The sequence below is a fragment of the Limanda limanda genome, chromosome 1, assembly GCF_963576545.1.
Source record: "Limanda limanda chromosome 1, fLimLim1.1, whole genome shotgun sequence".
Taxonomy (NCBI): Eukaryota; Metazoa; Chordata; class Actinopteri; order Pleuronectiformes; family Pleuronectidae; genus Limanda; species Limanda limanda.
Genome location: NC_083636.1, coordinates 15,154,598 through 15,178,419, shown reverse-complemented (window position 1 = coordinate 15,178,419; position 23,822 = coordinate 15,154,598). Strand labels below are relative to the sequence as shown.

At 42.1% G+C, this 23,822-nt stretch overlaps 1 protein-coding gene across 1 annotated transcript in view; it reads right to left on the bottom strand.

Moving 5' to 3' along the window:
* wnk1b (WNK lysine deficient protein kinase 1b) overlaps window positions 1-23,822 on the bottom strand; it is a 79,497-nt gene that overhangs the window by 7,025 nt on the left and 48,650 nt on the right. The window contains exons 6-35 of the mRNA XM_061071472.1: window positions 23,590-23,678; window positions 22,899-23,038; window positions 22,624-22,703; window positions 22,129-22,452; window positions 21,704-21,773; window positions 21,096-21,289; window positions 16,245-17,678; window positions 14,093-14,185; window positions 13,355-13,423; window positions 11,342-11,611; window positions 10,463-10,533; window positions 10,185-10,335; window positions 9,857-9,973; window positions 9,450-9,554; window positions 9,284-9,335; window positions 9,050-9,190; window positions 7,564-8,299; window positions 6,981-7,297; window positions 6,835-6,896; window positions 6,437-6,493; window positions 5,682-5,765; window positions 5,520-5,556; window positions 5,352-5,425; window positions 4,870-5,154; window positions 4,368-4,639; window positions 4,091-4,166; window positions 3,873-4,002; window positions 2,847-3,044; window positions 2,325-2,417; window positions 137-178 (exon numbers count right to left, since the gene is read on the bottom strand). Coding sequence (XP_060927455.1) covers window positions 137-178; window positions 2,325-2,417; window positions 2,847-3,044; window positions 3,873-4,002; window positions 4,091-4,166; window positions 4,368-4,639; window positions 4,870-5,154; window positions 5,352-5,425; window positions 5,520-5,556; window positions 5,682-5,765; window positions 6,437-6,493; window positions 6,835-6,896; window positions 6,981-7,297; window positions 7,564-8,299; window positions 9,050-9,190; window positions 9,284-9,335; window positions 9,450-9,554; window positions 9,857-9,973; window positions 10,185-10,335; window positions 10,463-10,533; window positions 11,342-11,611; window positions 13,355-13,423; window positions 14,093-14,185; window positions 16,245-17,678; window positions 21,096-21,289; window positions 21,704-21,773; window positions 22,129-22,452; window positions 22,624-22,703; window positions 22,899-23,038; window positions 23,590-23,678 — 5,863 coding nt within the window. The remainder of the gene's footprint in view (window positions 1-136; window positions 179-2,324; window positions 2,418-2,846; window positions 3,045-3,872; window positions 4,003-4,090; window positions 4,167-4,367; window positions 4,640-4,869; window positions 5,155-5,351; window positions 5,426-5,519; window positions 5,557-5,681; window positions 5,766-6,436; window positions 6,494-6,834; window positions 6,897-6,980; window positions 7,298-7,563; window positions 8,300-9,049; window positions 9,191-9,283; window positions 9,336-9,449; window positions 9,555-9,856; window positions 9,974-10,184; window positions 10,336-10,462; window positions 10,534-11,341; window positions 11,612-13,354; window positions 13,424-14,092; window positions 14,186-16,244; window positions 17,679-21,095; window positions 21,290-21,703; window positions 21,774-22,128; window positions 22,453-22,623; window positions 22,704-22,898; window positions 23,039-23,589; window positions 23,679-23,822) is intronic.

The following is a 23,822-nucleotide window of genomic DNA, read 5'->3' as shown; positions in this document are numbered from 1 at the left end:
CAAATCTGGCCGAAGGTCAAACTTGAAACCTACAGGGCATCGGAGGGCGGGAGGAAGCGTGGGAGAGCAAGTGCGAGGAAGGAGAAGGGGGGGGGGATGGATGAAGGGAGGAAAGACCAAAAAGAGAGATAGTTACTACAGAGCTGGTTGCAGGGGCAGACTTTTTTCACCATCTTCCCTGTGCGGCCCGGAAGACAACAATTGGAGGATTGGGAGAGAGTCAGAGTTAAACCCCACAACAACCAACGCAATGCACGTGTGATAACTTGAACCTGAGGTACAAATACACAACACTTTGAGGTTGAGTTTCCCAACAACATAGTTAAAGAGATCACTGGCGCTTGAAACCAATGCAAACAAGAGACGAGTGTGAATCCGCAATTTCTAAAAATGTGCATGTGATATTTATATTTATTTTCAAGTCTCATTGCTGTGTGATCCGTCTGCTTCACTGTGGGGAAGACAGACTCGAAATTTCACACACAAACAACTGGGTAGAGATGCTCTCTTTCACTAAGCCACGATATGTGGGCGAACCTCTGAGGAAGTGCAGGCAGACAGTAACTGAAGCAGCAATAAGCAACTTTCCATATTATTTAATAAAAGCTCTTAAAGGTAATACATATGTTTCATTTGCTTGTACACTGCCTCAAAGTATCACCCCTGTACCGTGGCTTTACAATGCTTTTGAGTAACCAACCCCAGGTCCTGAGTCCTCTACAGCTCACAGGGCCCTACCAGAACTGGGTCCATGTGGAATATATAACTGACTGTACATCAGCGCAGTGTCAATCCACACCTCTAAATCACTGCCAGCGCCTGTGACTTAAATAGAATGAAGTCAGTGGGATTCTCAGGCTGATATAGACTTCATGCCAATTTTATGACTTTTTCCTACGCTAGCTGCCAATAAACAAGTAACCATGACTGAGACCCAGGTCTGTCTCTCTCTCCCCCCTCCTGGCTGTGCAGTGACAGAGGGACAGGTGAGGGAGAGGTGAGGGAGAGAGGGGGTGAGGATATGGGGTGAGGTAGGGGAGGAAAGAAGGAAGGGAGAGAAAGGGCTTGAGCTGCAGAGGTTTTGTCAGCATTCATAATTATCCTTTCATCAAGCACAACACATTCAACCAACAACACTACATATAACGATAATTATAATTGGGCTTAAAACAATTTCGTTGATTTATGAATAAATGAATACTGATTGGGAGGATTTAAACAGAACTGTACTTAATTAACTAATGAAGTTATATTAAACCAAAATAGAAAATGTCCAACAGAAAAAACTCTATGACAGAGGTCTCAAGTCATCAGGTCTCCACTTGTCTGTCCTCGTTAATCTGCTTGTTTTAATGGAGACAAATATTGGAAATGGAAGCACTCTGGAAGTCAAAACTCATATCGACACAGACAATCAAACAAAACTGCACCATGTGACTCAGCTTTCAGTCGTATCTAACGGATCTCATGAGCAGTAGCTTGTTAGGTCTAAAGGAATCGCCTGGATGGAGATTTCCAGTAAAGCTGCTCTGCTCACAGTGCCAGTCATCATGGAGCTAAGGCCTAGTAAACTGTTAATAGGTTTTCATGGTGCATTAGCGGAATGACTACAATTTAGATACAGCACAATGAAGCTACAGGCAGAATCCAAGATTGTTTTAGCTGCTGGTTGAGCCTGCTCTGGGAAATTAAATCCCCTTTTTAGATAATTTGTATTTTCTCTTTTATTAAAAATACCTCCACAAAACAAGGCTACAGTAACTTGACAGTGAACAGTGAGACTCACTGTCACTATTAGTACATGATTGATTTATAGTTTGTGATCACAGTTGCTGATTTGGGGATTTGTCTGCTGCACAAAAGCCTATTTCTCAACTTGTCTGGCATTGTCACAATGCAGCTTCACACAATAAATTATTTTGACCTATTTTGAAGTCCAGAGATTCCTTAAAAGAACTATCATCTGGATCACTTCCTGTCCTGCAGTCCGTTCTCATCTCTAATTGTTCATTTACTGTCTGTATTTAAATGTATTTCACTCAATAAGGATGGTTTTAAGGTAGTTAAGTAAAATAAAAAGAAGGCCAACTCAGCTAACCTCCTCTGGGGAAATAAGTGTTTTCTACTAATTCCTAAAAGCTGATTTAGTTTTATCAAATTGCCGCAGGATATCAGAAGCAGAGGGTCTTCTTCCATCAAAGAAGAAAACCCACAGGAAGACAGGATGACCATGACTTGACGGATAAAGGAGTCATACAAAAACTAGAAAGAAAGTGAGAAAGAACGGATAAAAGAGAAGAGCAAAGAAATAAAGCATTACACACAAAGAGCCAAGCAGGGCGTACTCAGAAAGCGCGTCCTCCTGCCGCCAGGCTTGAAGGCCAAACGCTCCGAACCCCAGCTGAACTTTATACAGCCTGAAGAGAGGGAGGAGGAAAGGGAAGGGGGGAGAGAGAAGAGGGGAGGAAGATGCAGAAAGAGAGAGAGAGAGAGAGGTGAGGAAGATACAAGGAGAGACAATGAGAATCGAGAAGAGCAACAAAGAAAGAGAAGAAGGGCAAGAATGAAAAATAGAGAAGAGAAAGACAGGAGAGGGATAGATGACAGGGATAATGTAACAGTCAGTTAGCCATCACACTGCTTCACACAGACAGAGAGAGAAATAGTCCAAGACAGGTAGAGAGAGATGTAAGGAGTGTTCTGTTGTGACGGAGTGAGGACTGTGCCCGCATACAGAGAGTAAAACAAGACATTTTAGCTCAAATTGAAATTTTCCATGTGTTTCTTATGTGGTGGGGATGTGATGAGGGCTGGTATGGCTCTGGAATTCCCAGCAGCATGCCTACCTGGGGTGGGAGCACACAGGCTGGGCACAGAGAGCGCCGCATCACTGGTGTAGGCCGAACACAGGTTATCGCTGGAGGGAGAGGGTTTGAGGGGCTGGGGCAGAGAGCTGCCGACCGAATCAGCTAATCCTCCTGGGGCTAACAGAGCCAGTTGCCCGGGGTACATGGTCGGGACGCTCTGGGCGGATAAAGTGCTGCCTAGAAAAGGCACATGGCATGGGCAGTAGAGGACAGGATAGGAAAGACACACCACAGGTAACAGACACACACACAGGCGCACACGCACACACACACACACACACACACACACACACAGATAATGGACAGATGAGACACCCGTCACCACAGACATTTACATAGTCACCACAACGTACAAAACCACACACAGAGAAAACACAGGAGGGGAAAGCAGTCAGAAATGTTGAGGCTTAGAGTCTGCTCCAGCGCACCCCCACACGCACGTGTAACCAAGCACATACACACACGGATGCATAAACACAGAGAAGGTGCAATGTTAGTGAGAGTTTGTGAACATCTTGACTGTGGTGGAGTTTAAGTTAAAGATTGAGGTAAGTTATTATGTAGAGGTGCAGGGTTCAAAGGTCAGGTTTAGCAAATTACTCAAATCACCTCAGTCTGGTAGTATCAAGCCATGTGGATATCAATCTATCTTTGCTTTGGTGACATGAGTTAAATTTAAGCCATGCTAGCAGCTCTGAGCTAAATGTTCACCTTGACATTCTAATGTTTTTCATGTTGACCATTTTTGTTCAGCATGTTACAATGCTAATATTAGCTAGTAATCAATACACACACAGCTGAGGCTGAATGTCATCAACCAATCAACTTGCTATCCCAGGACTTTCAAATTCAGTAAGATTCATCTTTTTGAACTACCAAGTTTCATTGAACTAAAGTGTGTACATGGCTTGATGCTACAAGGCAAATATTTAATACATATATTTCTTTCTTTTGTACTTTTGTACAAACTGAGACTTTAATATAAATGTTAAAGCAAGAACATACCTGGCTGTAATGGACTCTTGCTGCCGTGCATGGAGCTGGTTCTGGACGATTTGGACGATTTGCTTTTGGTAGGTCGTCTCCTCCTGCCAGTCAAAGCTATAACTGGAGGGAGCACTGCAGCCGGAGGAACCTAAATGAACACCAGAGGAAGAGTAGATGTTAGCGACTGTATTTGATGCTGTTTATCAGGTTTTTAGTGCACTGATGTGGTGAGTTACCTTTCCCAGCCTGGTAAAGAGGCCGTCTATCTCCTCCTTCTGACGGGAGTGAAGGGCCTGAATCTCACGCATGTGCCTGGTGGAAAAAAAGAAAGAATAAATATTTGGAATAAAATATTGACTTGCAAAACAATATAAATAATTAGGTTCAGGCAGGTGCGCCTAGTTTTCTAAGAAGAGATAAACTTCCCTCTTCAGGAAAAAGAAGAAAGACATAGAGAAGCAATGGAGCAAGATCTTTTTCAGATTTCTAAGAACTGAAGAGGGGACAATTTACTTTTCTTTGAGCCGGCTGACTTCACATTTGAAGTCGTCGTCCTCAAATTCGGAGTCGTTATCGCTGCTGATGTAGGAGTTATTGAAGGAGTTGTTGTTTAAGCTTGGCAGGGAGGCTTTATGAGTTGAGTCTTGGGTCAGAATCTGCCTGGGTTCGCTGGGTCCGTTAGCAGCTTGGGCAGCGGGTAGAGGGCTCTGCGTGGGCTCAGGGCTCTGCTCCTGGGCACGACTGACCGAGAATCTACCGACACGAGCCTCAGGGTTGGTGGTGACCTTAAAATGTAGGACAAGAAAGAGCCTTAAACCACTTTTGCCAAATTTTAAAAGTAGAGGAGAACTTTGACCAAAACACAGTTTACAGATATGTTTGAGATGAATTGTAAAACACTGTTAATTTGATGTTTTATTTCAAAACCAAAGCAGTAACAGAGGCTTTCATTGTTTGTACTTGCAGGATTGTGAACCCTCACCCATTTAACTACAAGATCGAAAACAGGAAATACCTGGAAGCGTCCTATGGTAGTAGTGGGCTTAGGAGACGGACAGGGGGAGGTGAAGGGGGAGGGTTGGTGGTATCCTGTCACTGTCCTCTGGGGGAGTCCGTCTACAATGTCTCCTCCTTGTCCTCCTCCCCCTTTCAGAGGAGACAAGGAGTCTTTATGCAGCGTGTTTTCCGGGCTGGAAAGACTGGAGGACGAGGACGAAGAGGACGAAGACGAGGAGGTGGTGGAGGATGACTCAGTGCAGGCCGGGTGTCGGACTGGAGGCTCGTCAGTGGCAAGTGAGACCTAAGCAGATGATAGAGTTAGAAGGAGAGGGAGCAACATGGAAAAGAGAAACAGACATTTTACTTAATAACTTTCTGCATTGAAAATCAAACACTGACATGAAAGTTCTCTTTAGAAGTTTTTAGGGTTTTGGGATCCTGCCATCTTTATTGTAGGTATCCATGTATGTATGGTGTGCTGTGTGAATTAGCATTTACCTGAAATCTTCCAAGTTTAATTGCAGGAGGAGGAGCAGGTGAGGACACAGTGTCTTCATCAAGAGAAAAGGGTACTGAAAGACAAATATTACAAATGTCAAACAGAAGCTGATATGAGTCAGATAATCAAAATATTTGTATACATTCATTTTTCTACAGTACACATACCTGGTGGTCCCACTCCAGTAAAACCACTGTGAGAGGCCTAGTGATCAGAGAGAGGAGAGGAGAAGTGAATTAATACAGAGCAGTGTGATTGAACTAGTTCATACGGTGCAATGTCAGTATGAGATAGCATAATAACATGTGAACCTGTGTGTGTATGTTTACCTGTGAGTGTGTGCTGACAGGAACAGTCTCTGGACTCAGTGCTCTCCTCAACTGTGCATCTAGGTCCTCCAGAGGCTGCTGGGACTGAAGGAGGACACGCTGATTAGCAACATCTACACTGATGAGCCAAAAACATATGAGGGCAACTATTCAATATAGTCAAATAATAATTTATCAAATTCAGATGATTTTATTATGCGGCCACTATATGGATTTCTGTTGTTCAAATGAATGATTCAAAGGAAAGTTGTGATTTAAAAACTCAAAAATATTTCACTAATTTTGTTTGACTGATTTTGTATTGCAACAGGGGAAGAGAGTTTGTTGCTTTAAACATCAGTTTTTGTGACATCCATGACTTTTTTGGTCTAAAAAAGTGTAAAAATCAAGATTCAATAAGTGAGTTTTTCGATTGTGCCCCACAGTGCTCATCTTTGTAGTTTTTAAAAGTTCTATGATGACATACCTCCACAAACTCAGGTGATGTGGACAGAACATGAGTTTGGACTACGAGCGGATGTCCATGACTGTACATCAGACACAAGGTGAATATTTGACAGGACCAATTTTTAATAAAATTGCATCTCTGTGTTTGAATACATTTTTCAGATTTGTATTTAGTCGTTTAGGATGTAATTGTCCTCTTTAGAAAAAGTAATCACAGTCGCCCTTACGTCCAACACAGATACAACAATTAACTAATAATGCATCACATTGCGATGGTGACTCTTTAAAATGAGCAAAGAAAAAAACACCTGTATTACACAAGGTCCAGGGAAGGATGGCAGGAGTTCTGAAGGAGATGAACTGGCCTAATCCCAGAGAAAGAGATGCGATGAAAAGACAGAGTGGGAAAAAGGAGAGAGAGAAACAGTTGTAGAGGAAGTTATATGAGTAGTGTTATATTGGGGAGAATGTTAAAAGAAATTGTCATGCCAGATGAGTTGTAAGTCAAGTGAGTTGAAACATGTCGGAACATTTATTGTCCACATTAAAAAATCTTAACCTTTAAGTGTAGAAGTGTAAATTAGCTTGGCAGTTTCCACTACAACATGCACATGCTCTCCAACCACATTAGTAATGAAATGTTGATGGTTTAACAAGATCTAAAATCATGTAATATTTCTATGTATTGCAAAACTGTATCACCTACCGGTACCCTGGATAAGGGGGTTTTAGATGGAGTGGTCTGGCCAAAGGATGAGGCAGGGATGACTGAAGAAAATAAATATCATAAAGTTAGAAAACAAGTTTATAAAATCACACTATATAGAAACGGCTAAACATTCTTCTGTGTACCCGTCTGTGCAGGGGTGGAAATAGGTGTCCCAGGTCCCTGGACTGGAGCAGGTGTCCCCACTGACCCTATCGCTAGGCTGGAGGGGGGCTGAAGAGGATTGTTTGGCAGGCTGGAGCCAGGTGTTGTGGAGGTAGAGCCGGGCCCCAACGGGGACGAGGTACCTGCCACAGAGGCTCCAGAGCCACTGTCAGCAACTACGCTGTCTCCCTGGCTGGAGGCCCCTCCTCCACCGAGGTCCATGAAGAGGGAGCGAAGCTTCTTCTCCAGAACTTGGATGTCGTCCGGTTTGCCTTGGGCCTCAGCGGACGCCTCACACCTAAGAAAATATTAAGTCTCTGAAAACTTGTTCAAATATTGAGTTTTATCTGTCGTGTCAACTTTTTGACTACAAAAGCAAACACTTATATTTATTAATTACAATTTAGTCGGCATATCGACATTTTGAATGAGGATGTAGTTGTTGATTGATCAGTTTACTTCAAGCAAAAGAGAATAAAGCAAGAATACTTGCTTTTATTACTACTGTAATACTCAAAGTATTTGGTTGCCATGATAAATAAAAAAAAATCAACTGACTCTCACCTTGAATCACATTCCCCACTGTGTGTGTGGGATGTTTGGGGGCCTGGGATGGCCGAGGAGGAGTGGGGAGGAGTAGACGACGAGGTGGAGGAGACGGACTGATGAATAGAGGACACTTCGCTGGCTGTGAGAGTGGAGGAGGGAGGGGAGGATACAAGAGGGACAGTCTGGGCAGGCGGAGGAGAGGTGAGCATTGTTGGGGCGATGTTGGAGATGCTCGCCGGTGGTAAAGGGGAAGGTACTGAAGTAGCAGTGACAGCGGAGACTGATTGGGACTGAGGCTGGGTGAAAGCCTGGGGCTGAATTTGGGCAGCCTGTGTCCCAGGCTGCGACTGAAGGATGGACTGGTTCACCCCAGTCGGAGGAGGCGAGGAGGAACTGGGAGGACTGAGACACACAGCAGCGACAGTAGAGGGGGAGGAGGAATGAGGAGGAAGAGAGGCATCCATAACCCGCTCCTGTGCCTTGGATAAATTAGAGGGGACAAGACCAGGAGTAATATCAGTAGTGGAGGAGACGGTGCTAGCCTGTGAGGGTACAGGGGAAGCTGAAGGCTGTAGAGAAGGATGGGTGGACTGGATGGAGGCTGGGGCAGTGCTGGGTCCTGGATCAAACTGATTCTGGTTCTGTCTGAGCTCAGAGAAGGCCTGTTGTAAGCTGATTGGTCCTGCAGACTGGGACAACCCCAAACCTTGGCCCGGAGTCTGAGATGGAGTTGGATCTGATACCGGAGGAACTGGAGAAAAACAAACACAACATTAAACCAGATCCTCTTCTCTGTGCTTTTAGTGATTCCATGTTATAGTTTAAATGTCAGTGACCTTTCCTTTAATTTAGTAAGGGATGTCTATACAATTAACCACTTCTGACTTCGGCTACCTCCAGTGTAGTGATCCTGACAGCATTCATCCCAGTAGTTTTCCCTCTGCCTCACAACTGTATGTGAACCAAGTAACAACATATACCTTGTTTCTCCTTTGCATTATTTAGAAAACTAGGAGTCACTGAAATGAAAATGTTTTATTTCTAATTTTCTACATTTTGTTTGCCGTAACAATTTAGCACTGTGAAATGCTAAATGATTATATATATTTTCCATGGAATAGTGTTTAAAATTCCAAGATATCCAACAGAAGACAGATACCACTGTTTATGTTCCAGTGTTCTTCTAGAAGATCCTTCTGTATTAAATTAAATAAATGCCAGTGTGTTATTGCATTTGGACAGAACTTTTGGAATAATTCCTCTAAAAGCATTACAGCTTAATCTGATAAGTACTTAGAGTGTGTGTGTGTCAGAGTGTCACAGAGTACTCTGACATTTGATGTGAGTGCTTGAAGCTAAAACTTCTGGTCTAAACCTGGATCTTATTTTCATTATTTCTTATTTTCATTTTGGTCATTATACTGATTGTATATTAAAATGTTATGACAAAACTTTTCTCATTCGTGTCAGAACTCGGAGTAGAACAGAAAATGATCCCTACCTGTTTCAACAGAAGGTGCAGTGGCAGTCGGAGAAGAACTGGGCAACATTTGCTCCTTCAGCCTGGCTTCAGGTACGGGACTGACAATGAACCTCCGACCTGCTGAATGAACCACTTGTGCTGTTGCACTGGGGGGGATGTCTGAGGACGAAAGGAACGGAGAAAAACAACACTGTTACCAATAATCTTATGCATTTGCAAAAATATGATTATCCTAGCTGTGTTTTTTTTTACCTGGCATGGGGACAGATATCACAGGAATCTGCTGCTCCATGCTACCGGTCATCTGTAGATCAACAACATTAACATATGACTGAGACTGAAAGAATAACTGTGACAAAAAAAAAGAGGTTTGTAAAATTCTGGGATGAGTTTTAAACCAGTGTGTTGTTGTTTCTACCTGGCTGTCTCTCTCCAGACCCTTCTCATCAGCGTTCTCTATCACCTCCCTGACCTGTTCAATGAATGACTCCCTCTCACTCTCCAGGATGAACTCACTCTGGACCTGGACACACAAGAGTTCAGATGTAATATGTGACAGAAACAAAGCAATATCCTGGTATTTGCCTCCTATGCCAGTGTGTATCTACAGTGGTGTAACGTTGCCTTCTTGAGTGAACTCTCTTAATAAAAAACAAAACACAAGTCTGAAGCAATTACGTGATTTGTGGTTTCTGACGACAAGGAATATGTAGCACGTGCATATCTTCATATGCAGCCAAATGAAGATCTCTCAGCACATTACTATGATGAGGGTGAGATTGAATTAATCAAAAGACTGATGGACAACAAGGGTTAGGTGTGTACCATGATCTGAGCGATCTCCTCAGGATTGTCACCATCCAGGTCAAACCTGAACGTCACCATCTTCCTGTTGTGAGTCTCCAGCTGACACTCTGCTACCCTGTCTCCTCGGCTGGAGATCTACACACACACACACACAAGTACATGAAGAGAGAGAGAAAGATAAAGTTAAAAGGAGGCAAAATAAAAAAGATGAGTGTGTCAGATGTTTTCATTACTTTTATTGCAGCTCATAATACCATAACAGCCAATACAGCGTCAGTGGATAGAGTGTAGACGAGGATTTATTGTTTAATTAGGACTTTGTAGGATTTATGGGATGTGCTATTACATTGAGAACATTGAGCTTCGCCTTAGAGATCTTCTCGTGGCGTGATCGACTTCGCACAGAACGTCTCTGATGTCGCTTGGTGGAGCGCCCTTCGTGACGACCTCCTCCCCCCTCGTTGCCATCACTCAGACCTGACGTTTCAGAGTGGCCGCTGATGTATGAAGGAGAGATGGAAACCAAAAAGACAAAAATCAAAAGTGATGAAGAATTAGATGTTGTTTGAGGACTGTAAGTGCAGTGATTGTGCGTGAGAGAATGCTTATGTTTGCATGTATTACCTCTCTATAGATGAGAGAACTTGAGGTGGCTGCAGCTGGGACTGGGACAGTTCTGAAGACTGAGAGACGGACTGAAACACACACAGACACGTGAAAATGCACATAGAAACTCACTCAGTATTCTCCCAAACATCACAACTACCAATGGTACGGACATTTTGAGGAAAGCATGAAATATAAGTACAGTGTGACAAAAGTTAGAGAGAAAGCTAAGCAGATTGCAAGCAATGCTTTCATGATTTTTAGAGGGAAAGGAGTTCAACTGAATTGAAATATGCAGGTTGGATATGGGACAAAGACCTGGGTCAAACGACAACTAAAACTAGAGCATGGGACAAAAGTAGCAGAGCAAGAAATGCTAAAAAAGATTAAATAAATGGGATTTTGTCTATTAGATGTATAGAGTATCTATAATAACACATGCATCCTCTCTGCGGACACTTCAATTGCGAACCAATCAGCTATTGTTACTTGATTATATTTTTTTCACTGCCGAATAAATCTGTGTTGCTACACTCAAACCAAAACCCACAAGCTATTCAACACAAAACACCAAACTGATTACTCTGAGTAATGCACAGTAAACAACAAACTAAAGACTTAAATTACCATTCTAACAATCACTCAAATTAATGTACAATAAGTACAACTTAGACAATACACATTTAACAAGTAGGAGCAAATATGGCTCACAACAAAACTGGACAAAACTATAAACACATAGGAGCTAATTTTATAAGCACACACCTCAATAAACCAAAGTTCTGGTTTCAAAAAGATTGCTGTAAACTGCTCTAACAAATTATTTCACACAAACGTGAGAACACTGAACAGGGACATGACATCCACGTGGTGGTTTTGACCATCTATAACCAGTACCTGGGGAGGGACTTCCATGGGAGTGTCAGGTGGGGCGGTGACTACGCTGATGATTGGCACCATGGTGGCCAATGGTTGAGGCACAGGAGGAGGAGGAGGAGGAGGAGGAGGAGGAGGAGGAGGAGGAGGGGAAACAATAGGAGGCACCACCCCAACAGAGAGGGGCAGAGGAGAAGGTGGGGAAGCCACAACCGCTGTCGGCATGGTAATAGGAAGGGATGGCGAAGGAGAAGGGTGCGTCACAGCAGAGGTAGACGGAGTTACACTGAGCTGAGAAGAGGCACGAGGGCAAGAAAGAGGAGGAGAAAGAGGCAGAAGGGAAAATTAAGGAGGGAAGAAGGAAGCAAATGAGGCAAGAGGATGGGTAAAAATTGAGGAAAGGAAATTCGCAAAGTCACAGGAAGGATGAGGGAGGAAGTAAACCCGCCAAGTGGTCAGCTGTATACAGACAGACTGGCAGACTACAGCCGGTCACTGTGGTAATGGTGCAGTGAGTTGAGGATGGTCCTTACTTCAACTGTTTCATCTAAAATATGCAAATTAAATATGATTGTACCTTGGAACCGAGGAGATAAAAGATCAGTGAGCCTGCAAGTCTTCATTATCTCCATAATAAATCTCTTTATAATCGAGAGAGGTAAGATCCATCCATAGTTCACTGACCCATCACTGACTCGTTTGATTCTGAGACCCTCAACAAGCTTTTTATAAACACAAAAGGATTGCGTCAATTCATGACAAAATCTCAAGCTCTTCAACCAAACAACAAACTATGTGACATGAAAACCAGGTGCAACATACAACACTTGAAGACCATGCAACCACAAAACAACATTTCTACAGAGCAGGTTTGGTGTACAGAGTTTAAACAAACGGTGCTGCAGGACCGAGAACAATTTTTTGTGTTGTGCAGATGAGCAACGATCTTTGATAACGTATCACAAATCAAGACACAGCTAAAATAAATATTCTCAAATGTCTCTTACCACTGAGACTGAGATCGATTGAGTTAAAAATCTTCCGGTGGAAAGAATCTTAGGGACGAAAACAGTCTTTTATTTCTTCAGTACTACACCATACATAATAGTGTGTCTTCTCTATTACCATTGTCTCCTATGTCAATGAATTGATCCATTCTTTTAATTAAGTAATTGGTAAACACATCTGGGGTGAATAAAGGAAGGAATTAAGGAATCAACCAACTTATCATTGTTCTGTTTACCGACTGAATCACATTCAACACATGCACAAACTGATGCACAGACACACACTAACACACAGGGATAGAGACACACTGGCACCAACTGTACATCAACACACACTGTATCATACACAATGGTACCTTCACCAGAGCCAGCTTAGCAGCTTGGTACAAAAAGTAAAGATGTTCTATACTGGGTGATGGACTGAGGTCATACAACTGAATACACGTACACACACATACACCGTCCATTTTGTGCATTAAATCACAAACACAAACATATATACACACAGACGGAGAACACAAATAAAAACAAACCCGGGGATAAACAGACAGCATGCCGAGGAGTGAGCCAGAGGATGGAAAGAAAAATAGCAGAAGCAAGTTGAGTAAATGAAAGAGCAAAGTTCAAAAAAAAAAAATTCAGGCTGCGCAAATACATACAGTAATTACATTTAGACGAAGAATCTGAGTAACACGATGTTTGAATTTCTCTTTCAGTTGTTTACTGGCAACAGAACTAAACATCATCAGATCTTAACAGATGGAACAGATGCTTGATTGATGTGCTGGGTGTGTTGATCACATGTGAGACATTTCTATCATTGCTGGTTTTCATTCCATTTCCACAATGGATCTGTTTATCAAAATGCATCTGTAAATGTGTAATTAGTAACTTCACCTTAGAAATGTACGTAATCTGTCAGTTTATAAGTATGTAAATAGAGATTTTTGTCAGCTTAACCGCATTAGCAATGTGTTTATTGTGTATTGTTCCTCTGTATATATTGACATTAAAAGTGTGACTGTACCTGTGCCTGTTGCAGAGTTGTGTGTGTGGGACTCTGAACTGAAGTACTGCTCTGACTGGATGAAATGACCTGGAGAGAAACACAAACACATAATTAGAGAGAGTCAAAATAATATGAACGATGTAAGCTTGGAAAATCCATTTACTTTCATTCCTTTTAGTTATATTTCATGATCCACTTAATGATTAATTTCCTGATTATTTGTTGACCAAGATGACAAAGTGCAAAGAGTATGTGAAAAAATTCAAAATCGTGTAAAAATGTTTGGAATGCAGCTCTTACGTAAACATGGGGACCACAATCGTGCTGGCACGGTTGTTTTGGTCGTTTAAAAAAACAAAAAATTTAACTTTCAATTATTTTCTACAGGGAACATCCGATCCCCGATTACCATCTGGTTTCATGCTCAATCAAATTGGTTTAGTGCAGGAATTATTTCATGGCAGGGGTGTGCGCTGGGGGCACTGTTCTTTAAAAAGACTGTGGTATTACTTTGGGCGAGGTGCCAGCTCTGTGAGAGTAGTTACCTTGAAGCAAAGACAAGCTTCAAAGAGAAAACCGACATATGAGTTAATAGTGCATAAGCATAAAACATGAGAGTGGATCTATTTTTGTATTTTATCTTCATGGGGTTTGGACATCAAGGGAAGACATTATGAATGTGTCGAGGGCGATAACGTGATGAGAAATGGGAAGAGTAGAAAAAAAGGTCTCTTGTTGTGTTTCTGGGGCTCTTACTTGTTGGGAGGTCCCAGGGGGCGCTTGCTGGGAGGCGGCAGGGACTATGGGGGGTCCTGGCGAAGGCTGGGGGGTGGGAGTCTGAATCTGCTGCTGAGAAGAATATTAAGAAAAAGAAAGACAGGAAGATGGACAGAGAGGAGGAGATGCAGTGTTGCACGATATTATACGATGGGAGATAAAGATGAGAAATCGTGAAAGATTGGAATGGGGGAAAGAGAAGAAAAGAAACAATCAGAACATGTCCGCAACTCCGAGATCAAACACTGTGCATGAGTGCAAACACAAGGTATGACGTTTCTTCTGTAGTCTTCAGATTTGAGTCTAGATCTTCTTCTTGTGGATGCACACATGTACTACATATGTACATTAATCTATCCAGCAACAGCTATTTGCACACAGACCTACTGTATGTATATGCACATATACACAGCTCGTAGTTTAGCATGTACAGGCACTGTACTGGGGTTAGGCAGGGTGTAAGTACACGGTTTTCTTTTGCATGCAGGTAAGATCCTAACTTATTGGCAGTGAGAATAAGTTGCTATTACACAATCAACGAAGCACAGAGTGAAAGCTAAAACAATGACACCAAACATTTAAATTATTTAAGATTTCTATTCTCCTATTTAAATTTACTCAACAATATGCTGTTGGAACTTGGAAAGACGCCGGTAGAATAAATATTTGGCAACATAAGTGCTGTTTGAAGGCAGCAATTCTATTGTCGACTCAACCCTTAGAAGGCTGTATACAGTTACCCTAACCCAGATATGCTACTACCTACCTAGATACCCAGTCATTCATTTCACAGCACAAAAAGTAAAAAAATAAAATGTATAGAAAGATCAAGAACTCAAGATAAATAACATGAAACAAAAGCAGAGATAATGACAGAAAAAAGAAAAGGCCAGAGATCCTACTATAGGTTCAAAGTGACTGTGAAACTGATAATATCAGCGTTCTAGGGGTTTTAATGAATTTCAACTGCAACCGTTGAACCCTGTGCAGGAAGTTGATTTAGAGTCTAAACAGGAAATAACATAACGTGCCAAAATAAATAAGTGACAATTACAACACAACAGAAAGATTCTAAGTTACACAAATGAAAAGGCTCTGGAGGGTTACATTGCCTGGGTCGTCTGAGCCCCCCCGGTTTTGTTGTATGTTTTCTGTGTGTTTGATCGTACAAATCAACAAAGTCTCATCACATTATTATACCTAAATGATTATATTACATTCTTTACGACTTGTCAATGTGCAGATGTCTACAATACACAGCTATAGAAAATGTTCACCAAGCGGTAGTTCTGATTATCTTTTGATCAAATGGATTTTGGATTTGTACAAGCAAATAATTCAAGTATACCATTCACAACAGTATACTTGGACAAACACACATTTCTCATATACACTCATATATGAACATACAGACAAAATATTACTTACTGATACTGACAAATAAATGAAATACACAACATAAAGACAGAAAGGAGGGAGGGGGCTCAGACTCTTCATAAGCTTGTACAGAAGAAAACGTCTCAAGGACTACCTTCTTTATTCTGCTTTTAAACTTATCATTATTGGAACGATAATGTTGCCTTTGTCTGACGAGAAATTAAATGTTTTCCGTTTTTTCCCAGATTTGCTCTGGGTCAGTTAATCTTTACTGATGTAGCTCTGATAAAAGTTATATTCTTGACAGACATCCTTCTTCTTCTACACGCTGTCTGGGACTGAATAATGTGAGACATGATGAAGGCAGACCCTGAGACTCTCTCTGTGGTGTATGGGGCGGGGGTTAAAATCACAACCAGTCTACCTGGTGACAAATTAGAATCAGCTGGGGCTCCTGGGTTGGTGACATATAAAAAAACAACAGGGATTGGGGTCACAGCCTCTGGGTCAAATTACTATTATAAATTGGTTTAGCTACTTTTCTAGAATTATTATTTATAATTTACATTTGACAGTGTTAGAAAACTAAGGCAACGTCAATGAAATTCTCGATCTATGATGATAATTATGACAATTATGATATATCCATCAACTAACAGCTTTTTGCAGATGTTTGGCAAAAAAGCAACAATATAATTTAAACTAGTAATTGACCCAGTGGTTAAGGGGAATGTCTAAGGTCTGAACTTAGTACCAGAGTGGGGTAAGCAGCCTGCATGGCCAGCAATGACTCATGGTAAGTCATATCGGCTTGTGCTGGTACCACCCCTCCGTGTCGGGCCCAGGCACTCTGGATCAGAGACTCCAGATGAGTTGATGATGTTCCCCCGAGTGGGAGCTCGGAAGATGGGGTGGGAGGGAGAAAGCTCTGCATGGAAGGTGGATGTCCCTGGGGATCTATGGGGAGCACTATCCCTGATGAATCAAAGAATGTGGCGGAGGTTGAGTGAGGGATGGACTGAGCAGCTGAGGAGTCAAACGAGGCGAGGTGAGGTGGGGGAGGAGGGGACTGGAACTCTCCTGCGTCCGAGGAGGCCAAAGAGTCGCTAGAAGGTTCCGGACTTCTGTCCTTCATGGTTAGGCCCATGTGGTGCAGAAGTAGACTTCCTGGAGGTAAGGGGAGCTCTGGGCTGATGTAAGTGAACAGCTCTTCTGTCACTGGCTGGAGACGGCTGTATGTGCCTGAACCACCTGAGCCAGGTACGGTGTTTTCCTCCAGAGGGAGGTCCATGGAGCCCCTCCGAGCCCGGTAAAGTCTGGATGCCAGGAGGCTTGGGTCTCCAGCAGCAGCTGCAGCAGCAGCAGCTAAATGAAACTCAAAAACACTTTCAGTAGATGGTGTAGGTTCACTCATTGCCGGAGGTGCAGAAATAGGGAAGGCAGACAGGGATCCATGCTGTGGTGGAGGATAGCAGCCATCAGATGATGAAGAGGAAACAGAGCCTCCAGTGGATGCGCTCATTGGAGGTAAGGGAGAAGGCATTGGACTGTGTGTACTCATTCTTTGCATGAGGTGAGGGTGCAAGAAGCCTGGTTGAGGTGGAGGACCAGGATCAAAACCCAAACTAGCAGCAGCAGCCGCTGCCTGCCTCTGCTGATGGTAGCTCAAGTGACCAAGCTGGTGTGTAGTCATTGGGTATCCTCCATATGCCATTGCTTCATAATGGTCCAATAAGGCAGCTTGATTTAGACTTAATCTCCTGACTACTTCCTCGTGCTCTGCTCTCATGTCTTTGTAGCCGTACAGACTCGGGTCAGACTGTCCTGGGAGATGCAGTGGCTCCCCCACACCAAGTCTTTGAGCAGCTGCTGCAAAACCAGGGTTCACCATAAAGAGAGAGGGGGTCTCTACACCCTCCATCCCAGAAAAGGGGTGTAGGCTGCTCCCATAGCGAGCATAAGTGGGCTGGAAGTGGCGGGTATGGGCCTCTAGAATGGACGTGCTCTTGCGTCGCTGGGTGTTGTAGGCCTTTGGAGGCCCAGTAGGGGGAGGCGAGAAGGAAATGGGGCGCTCAGGGATGGAGGGGAAGAAAATAGTAGCAGGGTCAGGATGAGTTGGGAGGAGGATGCTCCCTCCTGCTCCTGTTCCTGCGCTTGTTCCTCCACTGTAGGGGTGTGGCATTGAATGCTGCTGCGATAATGAGATACAATGGTTTTGAGAATGAAAATAAGTTAATGAGAAAGAGAGAACAACAGCAAAGGCCCAAATGAAAGCAGCAAAAATATTCAAATAGTTCAGCATAGAGAGCATATCTTCATAAGAAACAAAGAGAAAAAGGGACATAAATTCTGCCTCCAAGATAACAACAATGTGGTTGTCACAGGACAGAGAATATAAAAAGCTGACATTAAGCAACTTGGTGATGGAAAGATGGAAAGCTGACAGATCGAGTGAAAAGGTGGTACAGATCAAAGACAGACAGACAGACAACGCAGAGAAGGGACGGACAAATAGCGATAGCTCACAAGCCGACAGAAGTTGGAGGATTACATGCAAAGACCAGAGAGGGTTAATGCTGGCTTGAAGCTCAACATTATCTTAATGCATCGGCACTTAAGAAAACTGTCTTTTATCTTAGCTTGTCCCTGTAAAATTCTGAATGAAGACTATCTGTAACAACAGGGGAATTGATGATTTAAGGCATGGGTCTACATCTCTGTTTGACGTGGTACACAGGTAAGTTGCTTCTCTTTTGCTTTTGAGACATTATCTGAAGGTGGGATGTCGTTGCAGATATATTTTTTTTAATACATAAACATGTATAATACTTATAAGTTTTATTAACTGGGTTATACCAATTATGCCGAACAGGAGGACTGCTGTATGGCATAATGCTTTTTTTTCTTTCTGCTGTTCCAAAAAGGCTTAATGTTTCCTGAGTAAGAGAACGAACACTGAGGTGTTCATAGGACCTCTTTACAAGGTCCTTTTTATTTATTTGTCAAAAAGGCAAACAATACTAACAAATACTGACTATAAAAGTATCTCTTTGTGTGAAGCACCTTCTAGCATCAAAATTATGTTCCGATAAATTGTCTTTCTAATGGTTATATATTTTGTAATAATTTAATTTAGAAAGTGACAACTGAAATCATCTTGGCTGTCAAATGACCAGTTTTCCTGATGGCAGATGCACAGGGTTGTGACATTAAGGGTGAAGAAGCTCATTCTGTATTGAAGATACATATTGAAGAGAGAGAGAAAAAATGAATGGGTAGAAAGACGGACTCACAGCAGTGTTTGAAAGCTTAGGAGTCCCATTTATCTACCTACAGGTGCCACTGAAACTGCCTTTAACTCATAACATAACGTAGATTAATCTATGACTCGTTACAGAAGATATCGCATATAGATATATAGTATTATTCAGAAACAGGTGAGCAAGAAGGGTACGCTGGTACAAAACCAGTTTGAGATCTTTTCTGAAGTGTATTTTAACTTGCACTTGTTAAAGTGCAAGCAAAAGCTTCAAACCATATGATTGTTTACATGTCTTCTGTTTGAATAACATAGTTGTAAAAGGCTATGACATCATTATAAGTAATTCAAGCTGTATCATTTGGTCAGTTTGAACAAATAACATCTACTTGAATAGGACGTTCAATTTGTCAGGGTGCTCTGATTACAGAGACAGTGGGCACTCCTAATACAGGCAAAAAGTTGTTTCAGCAGTTTTACATGTTCTCTAATTTCAGACATCACTGTGGCCCATGCCCTTCATCTTTCTCTCCCTCCCTTCCTCTCTGGTTCTCACCACCACTGTGATTAAGATTTTGAACCTACAGGGGTGGAGAACAGGGCAGGTAGGCTGGACCTCCGCTGCCTGGTCTTGGGCAGAGAGGAAGCAGCGTGAATGGGTAGGACTGTCTCCAGGGCCTTGGAGAGGCGCCCGGCAAATGTGTCCCTCTCAGCAGCGAGAGGCATGCCAGGGGAGGAGGAGATGTAGGAGGACGACGACGAGAGATCTGGAGGAGGGGTGGAAGGCCGCTTTGGAGCATGGGAAGAAAAGGAATAGGAAGAGGGGGGCACGCAAATGGACATGCTACGACTTCGACGACGACGTGTCTGCAGGGCAGAGGCAGGTGTGATGGAGGAGGGTGGGATCAACATGAAAAACAAATACAAAAATTAAAATACGACATGAACAGAAAATAACAGTAACAGAGGAAACATGGAAAAAAACAGTGACTTTGTAAGAACAAGCAAGCTAATATCGTATGGGTCAAAATCTTCACTGTTAAATTATGTATATAAAACACAATAACACAACAACTTAAAAACTCTCTCTGCAGTAAAGACAAATAAATGATGGAAACAGAACAATGACAAAATAAACAATATGTTAACGTAAGATCATTTAAAACCAAATAAAGGAACAGAAAAGGAAAAAAACTAAAATAATTCATCAAGTTAATTGTTGTCACTTGACTTAAAGAAGTGAAATCTGGTAAGAAATGTCAACTGAGAAGCTTTGTTGCCTCAAAATAGTGAAAACTAAAAAACAGCCGAAACCATCATTCAGTTTGTAATCGTCCAACAAACACAGTGATCATCCACCTCGCAACATATCAGTCAGTGTGTTGCCAGTTGCTAATTTTGAACCACATCTGTAGTCAAAGGTCACTACATGGAAAATTACAGCCTGAGGAATTTAATTAGAAATGCTCGCCTCTCCTATTAGCAACAACTTGAAGGGGCCTTATAAAAGAAATTAGATTGCTAAAAGGTCAACAATGGAGGTCAATGGTCACCCAGCAAATATCCCATGAGTGAGTGATGGAAAATGGATGAATTCATGGACCATAAGTAGTTGGAGTGTGGGTTGATGTGCATCCAATAAGTATATTTAGGTATAAAAAAGGTTTGAAAATATAAAAACAAAAAGGAAAATACAACATAACAACAATGAAGAAAAGAATAGTAACTGAATAAACAATGAACAAAATAAATGGATTTGAACAAACAGTAAAAGGAGGCTTGGGGGGAGGAGAAATAAAGGACTGAGGGAAAGAGATGCATCTTCGAGGCTAAGAAAGAGTGAATGACAGATCATGAAATACAACAGTAACTGAGCAGCTGATGTAAACATCACTGCTTGACTACCTAATGTAATAGACTGACGAGCTGAAGAGCTGAACTAACAACATAACTGTTTGTCTAAATGGCTAAAAATATAGAAGACAAACTAACTGTTTGGAGTTTGCTGAATGCATTGGTCTCTCTAAAATGTCTCTTTGGGAAAGAAAATAACAAAAATACCTCTTTGTAATCTTCTTCATCAATCAGAGGTTATCGTCTCCAGATAAAAACAATCTGCAGCATGCTCTCATGTATTTTGTTCCACACCTAACAGCAATTAGAATTTCTAACCCACTCACAAACAGTGCTAATGTCATTCAAGCTCACTCCCACACCAAAACACAATGCAGCACTCACTTCAAACTGATGAGTCACGTTGAGCACATCTGTGACATCATTCATAGATGGGCGCAAATGGAAACCAACACATGCATAACATCTAATCTGGATGACATTGGCACTCACCATTGGCTGCGGTGGCTGGGCATAGCCTGGATGTGGCTGTGTGTTGGCAGATGGGGTAAGGGGATAGGGGGTCTGGGGCTGGGAAGGGGGCTGGGATGAAGGGGGGCAGCTGTAGGACATGGTCAGCTGACCGAGGTGGGGGGAGTCGGAAGAGAAAACAGAGGAACCCTGGCCGCTGTCCATACCTCCTTCAGCTGAGAGAGAGACACATGTGGAGATATCAGGAATTAACACTTTTCTACTTTGCTTCATTACTCTTATACAATATATAGTGTAATGAAAGTTATCCTCAAGTAATGACATAAAACGAAATGAATTGCCATTTACAAACTTATATTAACATGGTAATATAATAGCACTGCAGAAGTGTGAACAACTGCACAAGTTGTTCATGAAGACTATAACCTATGACCTTCACTGGTATGAAATATTTAGTAGGATGCTTTTAACAAGTTTGCTTATGGAACATGTTTTATGGAACTACTGTTAATATGAATGAAACAGATCATATGCATATCCTAGAAAGAATGATGAGCTCTTCACAGGCAGAAATGTGCAGAATGCAACCGACTGTATTGACTTTGTCTCCTGTGTGCAGTATGTCTTACATGCGTGTGAGAGGCCGGTCTGCTGATAGTGGAGCTGCTGGTGTGCCACTTCACTCTCTTCCAGCTCGGCCTGCGGACAAACACAAGCTAAGGTTAAACAAAAGACAGACAATTCTTATTTGTCAAAGTTATATTACACATGTAAAATACATACAGATGTAAGCATTGATGACCTTCTAATACGAAATACAACAACTTGAAGACGAATCATGCGAACATTGGCTTTCAGGGAGAAAATGACCCTGTGTATGACTCACAAAAGGGTCTGGAAATAGTTAAGAATTAAATGGGCACATCGAAAGACTTGTTCATTTCTTAATTTCAAATACAGCAAACCTTAAAAAAAAAACCTGAGTATCTCCTGATCCGTATGGTTTTTCAGCATCTAATCAGCCTCACGAAGGTGAAAAATACTGATAACAAACCTGTGTGTGTGAGGTTTTATGTGTGTCTTGTTGCTGCTGCTGAAGCTGCTGCAGTTGTTGTTGTTGTTGCTGCTGCTGCTGATGTTGTTGCTGCTGTTGCTGTTGCTGTTGCTGCTGTTGCTGCTGTTGCTGTTGTTGTTGCTGCTGTTGCTGTTGCTGCTGTTGCTGTTGTTGCAGATGCTGCTCTGCCTCCTGTCTCCTCTTCTCCTGCTCCTCCCGCACCAGCTTCCTCTGTTCCCTCTTCCTCCGGATCAGAGACACACGGTCCTTAATCGCCTTGGCCATGGTCTTATGGTCACCCTCAGCAACGTAGCCAGACTCAACCTGGGGGCGACGTCAAAGAGATGCTTGTTTTTAAAAAAACCCTCAATACATCATTGTCTTCAAAATCTCAAACATTTATTCATCAACTCTTCACTTTCATTCTCTTTTTCTATCCAATAACCACCACCATTCATCCTTCCATCATTATATCCTCCCCTCCTTTATTCATACCATTTCCTGGGCCACATCTTCAGGCACATCCTTAATCAGGTCAAAAGAGAACTCGATGGCTTCGTTGTCTTTGTATTTGCCTAAAAATAAACAATATAGAAATTAAATAGTGTAAGAGAGACAAAAAGCTAAGAAGCAGTGCTACACGTTTGTAAAATTAGGACAAAGATGATTATAAGTACTTTAAGAATAAGTGTTTAAATGTTGTTTTTTATAATGGCACCAAAGATCAAAAATATTTCATAATCATAAGATAAAATGGAATCATTCTCTGCCTTTAAGTTTCTTGACATCTTCTATTCTCAGCCAAAGTTTGATGGCGATCATTTCTCCATCGTCCTCTTCCGCCAGTTCAACCCTGACCCCTGTGTCCTCCTGGAAGAATGCATGGTTCAGCAGGATCTTTATGGCATACCTGCAGGAACAAGAGACATCAAAGAGGATCCATGAGGGAACACAGCAATTTAGATTGACACAGAGATTGTGTTTAAAAGAAAGCTGTTGAGGGAAAAACAGATTTACCGCTTTATAGTGTTGGATGCAAATTTGTTCAAGACTGGCAACACTTAGTGAACTGATCTCTGAATTTAGAAGCTAACAGGAGAGGCATGGTATTTCATTAATCTGCTGGGAATAACATCATTGTGACAACATTTATTGCCAAAACAGCCTTCCACGTACATTTCACATTGTGCCATTTAGTTTGTGGGGCAGGATGTCTTGATAATCACTAATCAGTCACAGGGTTTTACTGTTCAGTCTCCTGACCCCTGACATTTGAGTGGCACCATAAAGCTTTACTGGGGGAAGTGATGACAGCATGATCCCAAACTTTTTATAAATGTTAGAGAAAGAATATATAGTGGAAAGACTATAGGACCTCCAATAACACAAACACAGTGGAATATAGCTATATGTCAACAGATCCAAATTTGGCGTTGATAGTTTGTGGTTCATGTGACTCACCTCTCATCCTTGTTTGTTTGGATGCAACCCTCTATAATTTCCTTCACCTCAGGAATGGCTACCTTGTCAAAACTGGCAGGCTTCACCCCCTGCAAAATCACACACAGAGAAAGAAGAGCAGCGAGAATGAGGAAGCAAATAGAGACACACAGCAAAGGGAAGACCCACACACCGACATACCATACACACATGTGCTCTAGATTCATTGTCTGAATCCCTGAAGGTCATTTTGG